This window comes from Erigeron canadensis, chromosome 8, assembly GCF_010389155.1.
Source record: "Erigeron canadensis isolate Cc75 chromosome 8, C_canadensis_v1, whole genome shotgun sequence".
In the NCBI taxonomy this organism is placed as follows: Eukaryota; Viridiplantae; Streptophyta; class Magnoliopsida; order Asterales; family Asteraceae; genus Erigeron; species Erigeron canadensis.
Genome location: NC_057768.1, coordinates 44750409 through 44765069, shown reverse-complemented (window position 1 = coordinate 44765069; position 14661 = coordinate 44750409). Strand labels below are relative to the sequence as shown.

Here is a 14661-nt window from a genome sequence, read left to right as displayed (position 1 = left end):
ACAGACATTTTAGAAATCGTCGCCGCCTATTGGGCGTGTCGAACCACCTAATTAAAATTAAATGAACAAGAATGAAACAATGTATGTTGTTTTGTTCAGTATGATGTATATCAGTATATATGTACTTGATCAATACTCAATGACCACGTTCTTATAGTAGCTGGAATTATTTCGTTCTAAGAATAAGAAACTTAATTACTTCTTTCATCCCATTTTAATTGCCTAATATTGACATGTCAAGTATTTTTCTTTCGACTTTGACCGTATTCATTTGCAATTAATAAGGAGCTAGTTGCCTAGTTGGGGAGGAAATATCGATGACAATCAAGGATGAATTTCTATTTCGGAAGGGGTGCTTATTGGAAGAGCTCAAGTATCTTTGTTCACATTATATATTAGTTGATGAAAATTATATCAATGAAACTTAAAAGGTACTTACATAAAGTATATTTAAAACTCAATCAATTTATATATATTACATTATTGTGTTATATAATATAAACAAAAATATTTACGTTTAAAATTGAAAGAAAAAGATTAAAAAAGTCAAATTAAGTAAGATGCTTAATATGGGACAAAGTGAGTATATACTAGTACTTAGCATTATTCAAAAAGTTGGCAGAATCGATGAGAATTAGAGGATGAAGGAGAAACTACTCTTTATCACAAGTGTGATCAATCACTTTCCAGAAAGTGTATTAAGCAATTGGTAGCTAGTTTGACCAATACGAAGCATTATGATCAATTGAAAAAGATTGGAGCTTCAAACTCATCGATCGATCATCAAGATAACTAAAATCTTTTCAGAACCGCATTACAACTAAAAATGATCCAATCACGTCATTAATTTGACTAAAATCTATCATTCTGATCACACACGTATTTTCATCTGAAAAATTAATGGCATGTTTGTCATAACTGATTGAACCGGTGGTCCTGGAAACTAGTTGAGAATGAAATTATTGCAACAATGAAACTGCAAAAAATAATAAAAGGTTATGAATGGCCTAGAGATCATTTGGAAATTTGATACCAAAACATATCACATTCATTAGAGATTGCTATAACTCGTAGCGAATTCAATACCAACTCTCAATCAAAATTAATCAATATTACATGTAAACTAGAGTTAATGAAGCTAGCTCTAAACAAATGTAAAAAACTAAAATTAAAAAGTATATAAGAAAAAAAAAATACCACCCTAGAATAATTAACTTAACCTGGCAATGTACATGATGAATAAAATACACTACCCTAAGGCTAGATCAAAGATATAGAGGTCTTCTCTTCAAGTCAAGAAATATAAACACCCTAGCTAATTGGTTGCTAGAAGTAGGTCCGGTCCACCCCGATTTCTTCTAAATTTTCTACAATTGGATATGGACAACTTGATTGATCTTAGTGTCAAAATCTTTGGTAAGTTGAATGAAATCTGTAGAAGTGCTTAGTAAGTTATTGGAGGAAAAGGGAAAAATCTAAGGCTACGGTTGGAGAGTGAATGATCGTCCAATAATGGTCATGCCAAGATGCTTGGCTTCGGCTTTCCAAAGCTTTTCTATGTCTTCTGATACTCGTTTAGCATCCATGGATGAACCTAACAATCCACGTCTAGTGAACCCCACCGCATATAGCCCACATTCGCCTTTCCAACCTTGAGGAAATGGTTTACGAGGCATCCCGTCCTTTTCTGAGAACATTGATTTTTCCTAGATACGGAAAGTATTAGTTATGACTTGGAATAAAGTAGGCTTGAAGTAATTTATTTTGTTGGTATGAAAGACAAAGATATATTAGTATATATAAAGTACCTTTAGCCAAGAGGGCGTATTGCTTTTGTATCCTGTAGCTAAAATGATGGCATCAAAATTCTCTACTCTTCCATTCACAAATTGTACACAGTGTTGTCCCACGCTTTGAATACTTGGATGTATCTATACAAGTAGTTAATATGTATACAATATAAGTACAGCTTGGAATAAATTTTATATTAGGCTTAAATTAAATGTATCTATACAAGTAGCTAATATTAAGAGATTAGTGGTACCAAATAGTAAGGGAGTTTCCATCTAATTTTTTTTTTTTTTTACAAGTAGCTAATATGGAGCATCTATAATATAAGTATAGCTTTGAATTAAATTGTATTTTAGGCTTAAATTAAGAGTCAAGTTTTGAGTTATGTAAGTACCTCTTAAGTTTTAAAAGTACGTATAAAATAAAATTCACAATCACATGAATAAGAAAAAAATGACCATTGACTTAAACCCGTGACTTCGATTATTTAAAGTCCATTGCATGCATAACTGAATATTATTTGAAATTCTAATCGTGAAATCATTTTTATATCATTCTTACGAAGTAAGATAGATGTACTATACGTTCAAATTGGACATCTTTTTATGAGCTACGTGATTATATATATAGAAGTTACAGATACGAAACAAATGATTGTTAAACTAAATTAACTTTAAAAAATGAAATGTGTTAGAGGTATATATATATATGGTGAAATATGTCAAAAACGCAATCATTTGTTGTGCATAAAAATATTTTATGTTGTTTATTTATATTATATATATATATATATGTGACCGCCTTTAACAAGCTAGTGATCAAAAGTACAGATGAAGGAATGATTATAACATAGGAATAAGCAAGGAAAAGTCCAAAGTAGAAACAGAAAAAGCACAAAAGATATGGGAACATGTTTAAGGAAATGAAAAGAACCAAAAGGGGCATAAAAACCTCAATAGATATATTTAGTATGTATACATGTTGTTTACCTTGATGTCTCCACTTTTGATCTTAGCTAGGGTTCCAACATCCAAAACCGGCGTTTTCCCGGTCTTGCCTTTTAGCTCGAGGGGTCCTACGTTAGGTCGATCAAGTCCAAAACTAGCCGTGTTACCGAAAATCAGCCACGACATGATCAATAGAAAACAATCAACGAGTCTTATGTGTAGCCACTTGAGTAACCACATGGACAACCCAAAAGTCGATCTTCCCAGCATCTCTCGTGGTAGGACATGGACCTATTTACCGATACATCATATGCATTGTCAGTATTTTTTTTTTGTTTAGATTGAAAATTTAAAATAAAAAAGGGAGAAATAAAGTGGGAATTTTTATGGGTGTGAGAGAACACTTTTTTTTTTTTTTTTTGTTCTTGTATAGTAGTTTCACTATCATTGAGGGCCAAAAACTCCATATGCTAAAGGAAACTTTACAGTAAAGAAACACTCATGTAACCATAATTAATATTTCTCCATATTGTTTATGGTTCTTCTTTATTAATATATAGTCTCATGTTATTTGCTCGCATGCTTGTGAGTTCCAAGAAAGTAGCAATTTGATATATTTGTTTACTCATAACAAAATCTTTGTTATTATCTTGAATAGTTGGAAATAAAAAATTTACTTAAAACTTTATATGCCCATAATATATATAACTATTTCACATTGATGAGATGTTGTATAAAAAAACTGCATGATTGAATGATGAGACTCAATATAGCTATGGGATCTTTGGTGTATATGAGCTAAAGTAAAGATCAAGGTAGGTATATCCGTATGTGATGTCATTTTCAACAACATAATGCAAGTTCGGTTTTACTAGTTAGTTAAGATTACTGTAAAGAGTTTACACTAATCAAATCACAAAAAGTTAATCCATGACATAATAATCTATACAAGTTTGACCACATCAATCCTAACATTCTTTTAATTAATTAGTTGGTCGCTTGTTCTAACTAATACTGCATTTAAATTAATTAGGATACTAATTTAAAGTGATAACCATAAGTAATTAATTAGGGACCATTTTGAATCTCTGAATGTTTACGTATAGTGAGTGAAAATAGTTAATTAGTTTGCAATATATGATTAATAAACTAGAAAACTTTTTTCTTGAAAGAAGAAGAAGAAGAAGAACTAACCGCATTTCTAACAACAAGAGAAGGAAGAGCATTGTGATTACAAAGATCCAAAGAAACTTCCATTCCTGAATTTCCACACCCAACCACCAACACTTTCTTCCCTTTAAACTCACTCCCGCTTTTATACTCGGACGTGTGTTGCACCTCCCCACTAAACCTCTCCATCCCTTTTATCTCCGGCACCACCGCCTCCGCATTCTCTCCCGTCGCCACCACCAGCCACCGGCATACGTACTCCATCACCTCTCCCCCTTTCAGCCCTACACTCTTCACTCTCCACATCCCTATGCTCTCATCGTACCTCGCACTCTCCACCTCTTGCTCGAATACCGGCTTTATCCTGAACCGTTTAGCGTAATTCTCCAGATACTCTACAAACTGCTGTTTTGATGGATAGGTTGGAAAATCATCCGGAAACGGCATCATAGGAAGTTCACAGAATTTTTTAGGAAGGTGTAACCTTAGCCGGTCATACGTCTTGTATTGCCACAACGAAGCTATACAATTCGACCGTTCTAAAACGATACTTGGCACCCCTTTATCTTTCAAACAGGCAGCCACAGCAAGGCCAGACGGTCCAGCACCAACGATAACCGGACCAGGAACCCATACACGACGCGAATTACCATGCTCGTGAAGAACATGGTCACAGTAAGGATCATTAGCCATTTTCCCTTGTAATTCCTGATCATGTAAACAATCATTATTACTCATATTTTTTGTTTCCTTTTTCTTGGGTTGTGTATATATGTTTAATCTTTTGTGATAAGGATAAAATAAGAATCTGAAAGTGGATATATACAAATTATTATGGGATTAGGATAATGAGTGGATGATAATTGTTTTAGATTCGAAGAAAATGGTTACAGTCAAAAGAAACGTGTTGTTGTTTCAAGTGATTTATACAGTTAGAGGTTGTTCCTGAATCTTTGGGAGATGGTTTTTTTTAAACAAAGATACAAAATTTTCAAACTATACTTCTTTTTGGATAAGTTATATGTATAATATATATAAGAAGCTGGCTTATTGGCTAGCCTGATCCAGTTATATATATGTGAGAATTTGTAGGGAAAAAATTTATATTTGAAAGTGATGAATGATAATCGGAATGGAGAAGATTATATCATCTGTAGATAGTATAGATAGGATCACTACCATTATAATTATTATATTATTATAATAATAATAGTACTAACAATCATAATAATAACTAGAGATGGTGATATATGAAAATACATTCTTTGTGCTGGAGGGGGAGAGAGAGTGATCGATCAGATGATGAAATAAATTCGGACGATATTAATGAAAGTAAGTATATATGAAATGAAATGAAAAAAGACGAGAGCTTATACAAACTTAATAAGGCCAAGTGGTAGCTAGAGGCCAGTGTAGTAATAGAAGCTAGTGGGGACCTATATATACACTACTATAGCATCCTTCTGGAATTAAAGAGGGAAATGGTACCCAAAAATTTTATTATTTAAGGTAACCTAATTTAAAATCTTTGGAATAAAGTATGTGATGTCTTTTTTCATAAATGGTATACACACCTAGCTTACACCTACTCACAAGAATCGCGATTAACATTTGATCCGGTGGAATTTTTATTTTTTTACGACAAACCAACATAATCATAAAGATGTGTACAGAGTGACTTATTGGCGAAAGATCATGTTAAACTAGAGTGTTGAACGATCCAGCCTTATACTTAGACGCCCCAAATTACTCCAGATCACGTGTGGGAAAGCCAGTATAATTTGTATGCCAACATTATTGATAGAACTTTTTTTTGTCACAATGACGACCGAAACCTGGTAATTCAAGAGTACATCGAAATCTAATTATAGTGGATATAATATGGATGTGCATGATGAATTTCTATCAATCGATTGCTCATTAGTATTATCAGAAATTATACTATAGATGTAGTCGTGTAGAATGTGATATATACCGTTAACAAGTTTGTTTACTACACTAAATTTTGACTTCGTCAAAATTGTTGTATCTCTATAGATTAATTAATTTATCAAAAGTTAATACACTCACTATATACAGGCATCACATTATGAGAGTAAGTAAACGTAGTCATTGGTTAGGGTTTTGTGTTGAATTGTATGTGTTACACGTTGTTTTTAGATTCATTTAATTAAAAATTGGAGAAACGGTCACAAATCGTCTCTGTGGTTTGCTAGATTCACATTTTGATCCTTGTATTTTTTTTATCATTAGGTGTCCTTGTACTTTTCATTTTCATTGCTAGTCGTCTTTGCCACTAACAACCGTTACTTTTCATCCGTTAAACCCCTTATGTGCAATGCAAATGGGGGCATTTTCGTCTATTTTGTAACCATAGGGACCATTTGTAATAAAATATCTATGAGGGACTATTTGTAATAAAAGACAAAAACTCATCATCTTCCTCCCTTTCTTACTCCCACCACCAGCCAAACTTCCAATCACCCTCACAACCTCCTGTCGCCGCTCCTTTTCACCATACAAAACTCCAGCCATCATCCCGAACAACATAGGGTTTCATCTTTAACCCTAAGCCTAGATTACTTAATCAAAACCACAGAACTGTCGTCGCTGCTGCTGCTCCGCCACTCTACCGTCGTTGTTGTTGCTATTTCATTTACCGTCAAACTTTTCCGGCGGTGGCGAGTGGTGGTTCTCAGTTTCCGACCAACTTTTCCGCCGGTGGAAGGTGGTGGTCGGGTAGTTAGGAATGGTGGTCGTAGTTGTGTGGGAGAAATAATACAAAGATTTTTTTAATTCAATGTTTTTTATTACAAATACTCCCTGTGGTTATGAACTTGACGATTATACCCTCATGTGCATTGCAGGGTTTTACGGAGCAAAACTAGCGGCTGTTAGTATTAGGGACGGTTGGCAATGAAAATGAAAAGTACAGAGACACCTTATGATTAAAAAAAAACAGATAGATGAAAATACGAATCGAGCAAACCACGTGGGCGATTTGTGATAATTTCTCTAAAAAATGGTATGTTGTTGCAACTTTCAAGTAACATAACCAGGTTCAATCACTATCTCTTTTTAATATGCATGCTTAAAAATCTTTGAATATTAAACGTAGATTAGAAGCGTTGAAGATAACCAATAATGAATAGATGGATTGGTATATGGTGAAGCTTGAGACTGAGAGGTCTTGGGTTCAAATCCTTGTGTGAGCAAAATGCTCCTAGGAATGTAGACAGAGGTTTTCCTGTAATTATAGTTTGGTATATGAAGAGTTATGTCGTTGAGCCCCAATTTATCTGAAGATAAAATAAATATAATAACAATTAAATTCCAAATATTGTTTAACACTTATACCATTAAAAATGACATCCATATATAGCAGCGCCAATGGATGCATATTTGGTACAAAATTAAATGCGCTCTATGATAGATAGATAGAAGGGCCATACATTCAACATGCTAGAAATGTAAGGGCCATTATTAGCGAATCCACATAGTTGGAACACAATAATATTTTAAATAAATAATTGAGACCTCATAAATTTTATTTATTAAAAATTACTATGTGAAAGATTTTTCACTAAAATTAAGTATTTAATGATTTCACATTCACTTTTCTCATACATATATATATATATATTATATGAACAAGTAAATCACAACAAAGACCATCTTCGATTGTCAAACCCGTAATATCAAAGAAAAGACAATCATGTCATCATAGCTTTCTACACAGTCACATACACATGCAAAGAAATTAAAGGGAAACAAAAGTCAACGCTAATATGATCATAACATTGAAATCATAACACGAGGCATAACGTCCGGCTTCGACATATAAGCAAAACAAACGGGGTGTTTGGTAGAAATGAATCATAGAGAATGAACATGTAATAGAGAATGGAAATAGTGAGAAAGAGAATGAATATTTGGAAAGAGAATAGATTTCGTTGTTTGCTACCCATAGAGAATGGATATATAAAAAAATAAAATTTTAAATAATAATACATTTATTACATATAACATCTTTAAAAAAAAATTATATTCTCACTCATTCTCTACAATTTGTAAAGAATGGAGATAATAAAATCGATTCCCTTTTCTCTTTTCTCATTCCCTTTCTCCATTGCAAACAAACAAGAGAAGTCTTTCCCATTTTCTTTCTCCCATTTCCATTCCATCATACCAAACACCCCTTACGTTAGAGACACCTTTAAACTTTAGCCAATGCCTTCCTTTAAATAAGTATTATCTTAGATTTATCAATATTACCTTATAAACCATTCATTCTTTTTAATTTTTTCAAAAAAAACTTGATAAACCCAAATTAGTCATCTTCCTTATTCATTAATTTATATGTCGATCTTCACCTAATATATTTATAATACCTTTAATGAAATTATTTACAACATTAGTTACATAACCCTTAAAATAAATAATTTATCTTTTATTACATCAATTACTTTTACATTAATAACTACATTGCTACCACGGTACCACCACAGCCGACACCACCACCCGTCACCGTCGCATCAAATATATGTCTAGTATATACAGAGATAACATAACTGTTGGGCTGTCTTATTAATTACCCGAACCTGAGCAAATGGGTCAGAGTGCTGTGAATATCTCGAGCCCATGAGATATAATAATAAGAGAATAAACAAAAGAGTTATTTTTGTTAATGTTTCCTTGTTAGATAAGTATGGAAAGTTATTTAATTAGGAAATTAGTATCCTACTCTAATTCTATGTTTACTTGTTGATCAAGTCGTGATCACCCCTATATAATCAACCCATTAGGGATCATTGTGATTATGAGGGTTATTCAGTTTTGAGTTTATTTTCTGAATAAATTGGAGAGCTTATTCCAATATTTGTGCGTTAGTTTGTTGTTCTATATTTGATCGGGACTTGAATTGGTATCAGAGCTGTTCAAGCTCCATTAGAATCAATCTGTTCTTATTCAGAAGTGCTGAATTAAGAACCATTCACACCACTCACATACATCCGAAGAGACAAGCAAGGATCAATGACAGGAAGTGCTTCAGGTAGCGTATCTGGGGTAGTTCAAGCAAAAGATCCAAACACCACGAGCTTGCAGTGCCCAATGTTGACCAAAACTAATTACAACATCTGGGCAATCAGGATTAAGGCAGTATTTAAAGTTCATGGGATTGTTCAAGCCCTTGAACCTGGAACAGAGAAAGTCGATGCCAAGAGGGACGATTTAGCAGTAGCCTTACTTCTTCAAGCAATCCCAGAAGAACTCGTTTTTCAGATGGCACAATATGAAACCGCCAAAGAAATTTGGGATGCTTTGAAAACAAAGTATGTTGGTGTTGAAGGAGTTCGTGAGGCTAAGGTGGAACAACTCGAGAGGGAATTTGAGTCGTTAAGGATGAAGGATTCAGACACCATTGATATGTTCTCTGCCAAGATCAGTCAGTTAGTCACCAAAGCTGCTAGTCTTGGAACTGAGTATGAAGACAAGAAGCTAATTCGAAAATTGTTAAGTTCGGCACCACCAAGGTTTATACCCATAGTGGGTCCAATTGAACAGTTTGTAGAATTTAAAAGGATGACTTTTCATGAGGCAGTTGGAAGACTAAAAACGTTTGAAGATAGATTGAAAGAAGCAGCAAAATATTCAACAGAAAATCAGAATAATCTCATGTTCACACAAAGTGAACAAACCTCATATCATAGGTCTTCTAGCAGGAGTAAGGGACGTGGACGTGGTAGAGGTGGTTCATCTAACAGAGGTCATGGACGATGTTCAGGTCAAGGTCAAAACCAGGAAGCTAACCAAAGTCGAGATACAAAGGGACCGGGTCAAAGCAATAATCGACCAAAACCAAAAAAGGACAAATCTGAAATTCAATGCTTCAGATGTGATAAGATGGGTCACTATGCCTCTGAATGTCCAAAAAGAAACAAAGTTGTAAAGGCAAATTTTGAAGAGACAGAGAATCTGGAGCCAACTTTGTTCATGATGAAATCTGAAACAGTTTTTTTGAATGAAGAAAAAGTGATCCCTACCAAGTTCAAATCCAAGGATAAGGAGGGACTCCCATGGTATTTAGATAATGGAGCTTCTAATCATATGACAGGGAACAAATCACTATTTTCAGAATTGAATGAACGTGTAACTGGTAAAGTTCATTTTGGTGATGATTCTCGTGTAGATATTGCTGGAAAGGGTTCCATTGTATTTAAAAGGAAAACTGGAGAACATGTAGTATTGATGGAAGTTTACTATATCCCTAGTCTTTACTCTAATATTATCAGTTTGGGTCAACTTACAGAGACGGGTTGCAAAATTGTTATGGAAGATGATGTGTTGCTAGTTTATGACAGAACTAGAACTCTAATGATAAAGGTATTATGTGCTAGTAACCGGTTGTACAAGATCAATCTACAAGTCGGGTCACCAGTGTGTTTACTATCAAAACTTGATGATGATTCGTGGCTTTGGCATGCTCGATTAGGGCATTTAAATTTCGAGTCATTGAAAAGGTTGAGTTCAAGGAACATGGTTCGAGGAATGCCCACAATTAGTCATCCTTCAAACATATGTGATTGTTGTCTGATAGGAAAACAAAGTGAGAAGTCATATCCAAAGCAAGCACAGTTTAGAGCCAAGAGACCACTCGAGTTACTACATGGTGATCTCTGTGGCCCTATCACGCCATCAACACCGGGAGGTTGCAGGTATATGTTTCTAATTGTTGATGATTTTTCCCGATATATGTGGTGTTATCTGCTTAAAACAAAAGATCAAGCATTTGAAGTGTTTAAGCGGTTTAGAGTATTGGTCGAGAATTTTTTAAAGGTAAAGGTTGGAACTTTAAGAACTGATCGCGGAGGTGAGTTCACATCAACCGAGTTCAATGATTGGTGTGAAGCTCAGGGGATCCAAAGATACCTTACAGCTCCATATTCACCGCAACAAAACGGGGTTGTTGAACGGCGAAATAGAACTGTTATTGGTATGGTAAGGTGCATGTTAAAACAGACCAATGTACCACAAAAGTTTTGGGGTGAAGCTGCTAACCATGCGGTCTATGTTTTAAATAGAAGTCCAACAAGGTCGGTTGATTCCAAAACACCATACGAGGCATTAATGAAATAGAAACCAGATTTACAATACTTACGGGTATTTGGTTGTATTGGTTATGCTACAGAACCCAAAGTGGATCAATCTAAACTTGATGACAGAAGTAGATTGATGGTATATTTTGGTTCTGAACCGAGAGCTAAAGCTTTTCTAATGTTTGACCCAGTTAAGAACAAGATTTGTATTCGAAGAACAGTTGAGTGTGATGAAAAGCGTGGTTGGCAATGGAAGAAAACTATATATCCAGAATTTTTTACTGTTGTTCTTCACTCAGGTCAAGACGAAACTTTGACTAAGATAGCAAGTGAGCCTCAAAAAGAGGTGGTGCATTCTCCACAGAATTCAGGGGGTGCGAGTGAGTCTGATCAAGAACAACAATCTCCTAATTCAAGTATAGTAGCCTCGGCAAGTTCTAATTTACATGATAATTCTGAAGTCGAGAGTGAAAACCAGGAAACACCTCCATTAAGACGCTCAATGAGACAGAGATATAACTCTTTAAAACTTAAAGATTTTGTTATCGAGGATGGGGTTAATAGAGGTAATCAGGAAGAGTTATTACTTGCAGCTGAAGGTGAACCAACAAGCTATTCTCAAGCCAAAGGGAACGTGTATTGGGAAAAGTCTATGCAAGTAGAGTTAGAATCCATTGAGAAAAACAAAACATGGACTCTAACCACACTCCCAGGTAATGTTACACCAATTGGTTTAAAATGGATATACAAAGTAAAGCGTGATGCTTCTGGTAAAGTTATCAAATACAAAGCAAGGCTCGTAGCAAAAGGATATGTTCAGCAATTCGGGATCGATTTTGATGAAGTCTTTGCACCAGTAGCTCGTATGGAAACGGTACGCTTAATACTTGCACATGCAACTTGCGATGGATGGCAGGTTCACCATTTAGATGTCAAAACAGCGTTTTTGAATGGTGATTTGAAAGAAGAGGTGTATGTTAGTCAGCTTGAAGGCTTTGAAAGGAAAGGACAGGAGAACAAAGTCTACCGACTAGCTAAGGCATTATATGGGCTTTGTCAAGCACCAAGAGCCTGGAATTTGAAGCTTGATTGTACTTTGAAATCTCTCGGTTTTAAGAGGTGCTCCAAAGAACATGCTATCTACACAAAACATGAAGGAAGAGATATGATTATTACAGGTGTATATGTAGATGATTTAATTGTTACAAGTTCTAGTACCAAGAAAATTGAAGAATTCAAAAAACAAATGGAGGAAAAATTCGAGATGAGTGATCTCGGGTTATTATCTTATTATCTTGGAATTGAAGTGAAGAAAACCAAGGGTGGGATCGAAATCAAGCAGGAAGCCTATGCAAAGAAAATTTTGAAAGAATCAAGTTTGTTGGAATGTAATCCAGCAAAGTGTCCTATGGATCCAGGTTTCAAGCCATCTAAGGATGAAAAGGGGGAGCAGGTTGATCCAACTAACTATCGAAGGTTGGTTGGTTGTCTTCGTTATTTGCTACACACAAGGCCAGATCAATCCTTTGCAGTGGGAATTGCGAGTAGGTACATGCAAGCCCCTATGGTATCTCATCTAGTTGCTGTTAAACAGATTCTTCGTTATATTGCCGGTACAACAAGTTATGGATTACGGTATAAACGGGGTGGTAGTCAAAAGATTATTGGGTATAGTGATAGTAGCTATAAAACCAGTGTAGACGATGGAAAAAGTACTACTGGGCACGTGTTCTATTTTAATGAGACACCTGTCTCATGGTGTTCACAAAAACAAAACACGGTTGCCTTATCATCTTGTGAGGCTGAATTTATGGCAGCAACTTCAGCAGCTTGTCAAGCCATTTGGCTTCAAAGTTTATATGGTGAGATTGTTGGTGAACAAATGCAAAGGATCGTGATCCGGGTGGATAATAAGTCAGCAATAGCACTAATGAAGAATCCTGTGTTTCATGGTCGAAGCAAACATATTGACTCAAAGTATCACTTTATTCATGAATGTGTTAAAGAAGAGAAGGTAGAGATTCAGTATGTAAGTGAAGAAGAGCAAAAGGCTGACATTTTAACTAAGGCACTCGCAAGAGTCAAGTTCATTGAAATGCGAGAACTACTTGGAGTTGAAGACCTACCTAGTCCGGTTCAGGTATTAGGGGGTGATTGTTGGGCTGTCTTATTAATTACCCGAACCCGAGCAAATGGGTCAGAGTGCTGTGAATATCTCGAGCCCATGAGATATAATAATTAGAGAATAAACAAAAGAGTTATTTTTGTTAATGTTTCCTTGTTAGATAAGTATGGAAAGTTATTTAATTAGGAAATTAGTATCCTACTCTAATTCTATGTTTACTTGTTGATCAAGTCGTGATCACCCCTATATAATCAACCCATTAGGGATCATTGTGATTATGAGGGTTATTCAGTTTTGAGTTTATTTTCTGAATAAATTGGAGAGCTTATTCCAATATTTGTGCGTTAGTTTATTGTTCTATATTTGATCGGGACTTGAATAACCATAATCCATAGACCATAGTCAAGCTCAAAGAGTCGTTTGTAGCAATGGATTTTTAAATAAGCTATACTACAAGTTGAGTTGAAGTTTATAGTATCCAAACACTTATCAAGATTATCCTAACAATTAAAAGATAATAGTAAATTACACGTAGTATCCTGAATTAGGGGTGGTAATCGAGTCGAGCTGTTTGTGAGCTGCTCGAGCTCGAACTCGTTTAAACCGAGTTCGAGTTTAACTATTTCGAGTTCGAGTCGATCTCGAACAAAAAAAGGAGCTCGATTAGTTAGACGAGTGAGCTTTAAAAAAATAAATTGGGCTCGGCTCGCTCAAAAGATCGGTTACTTTTTTGATCCGAACGAGCTTTACGAGCTACTCGACTAGTCGAGCTACTCGAGCCTTGGTATACAAGTTTAAAAATATCACTTATAAGTTAGTAAGGAGAGTTGAACCCATGACCTCCAAGTTTAATGGATGACACTTTGACCACTAAGTACAACCATCTTTTTATTGTTATCCTTGCATATATTTTATATAAAGGATCTAAGTCTTTAACCATTACTATCCATTTTGCTTATGTATTACTTAAATAAATACAAAATTCAAAACTCAATACTTTAATATGTATTAAACTTATTTTTTTTCATGTTTATTTCAACTTGCAAGTTATGTGATATGTGTCGTTTTCTCTTAACATATTAACTTCTCTTTTTTTAACTTATTATTTTGATAACTAATACATATTTTAAAAAAAATATAAATATAATATGTTTTATCTAAATCTTTCTTATATATAATTAAAATAAAATCTTATTATTCATTTTAATTTTTGTGAGATAACTCGTTTTAGAATAAATATAAAAATCAATCAAACTTCTCATCATATTACCATGAATAAAAATGATCTATCAAAATTATGATTGGTATATATATATATATAACTTGTCTAAAGGTTGGCCTATAATGATAACATATTACTACATGTATGCTTTGAATAACGTTATTTTAATAGTGATTATTTTAATAGATCATTTTCATAGTAATGTGATCAAAGTTTCAATTATACACGAATAAGGATCGATAAAATGTTTGATGGTAACTTATTTGATAACTAATACACATTAGGTATCCTAACAAAAACGAATATCGT

At 34.4% G+C, this 14661-nt stretch overlaps 1 protein-coding gene across 1 annotated transcript; it reads right to left on the bottom strand.

Annotated features, from left to right (window-relative positions):
- Positions 1-1078: 1078 nt before the first annotated feature.
- On the bottom strand, positions 1079-4655 carry LOC122579315 (indole-3-pyruvate monooxygenase YUCCA6-like). Its single transcript, XM_043751467.1, has 4 exons — positions 3933-4655; positions 2781-3029; positions 1809-1931; positions 1079-1706 (listed from the first exon to the last, which is right to left on the bottom strand). Exons 1-4 carry the CDS (start codon positions 4644-4646, stop codon positions 1482-1484), a joined length of 1311 nt encoding a protein of 436 aa, XP_043607402.1. The 5' UTR covers positions 4647-4655; the 3' UTR covers positions 1079-1481.
- Positions 4656-14661: the final 10006 nt, after the last annotated feature.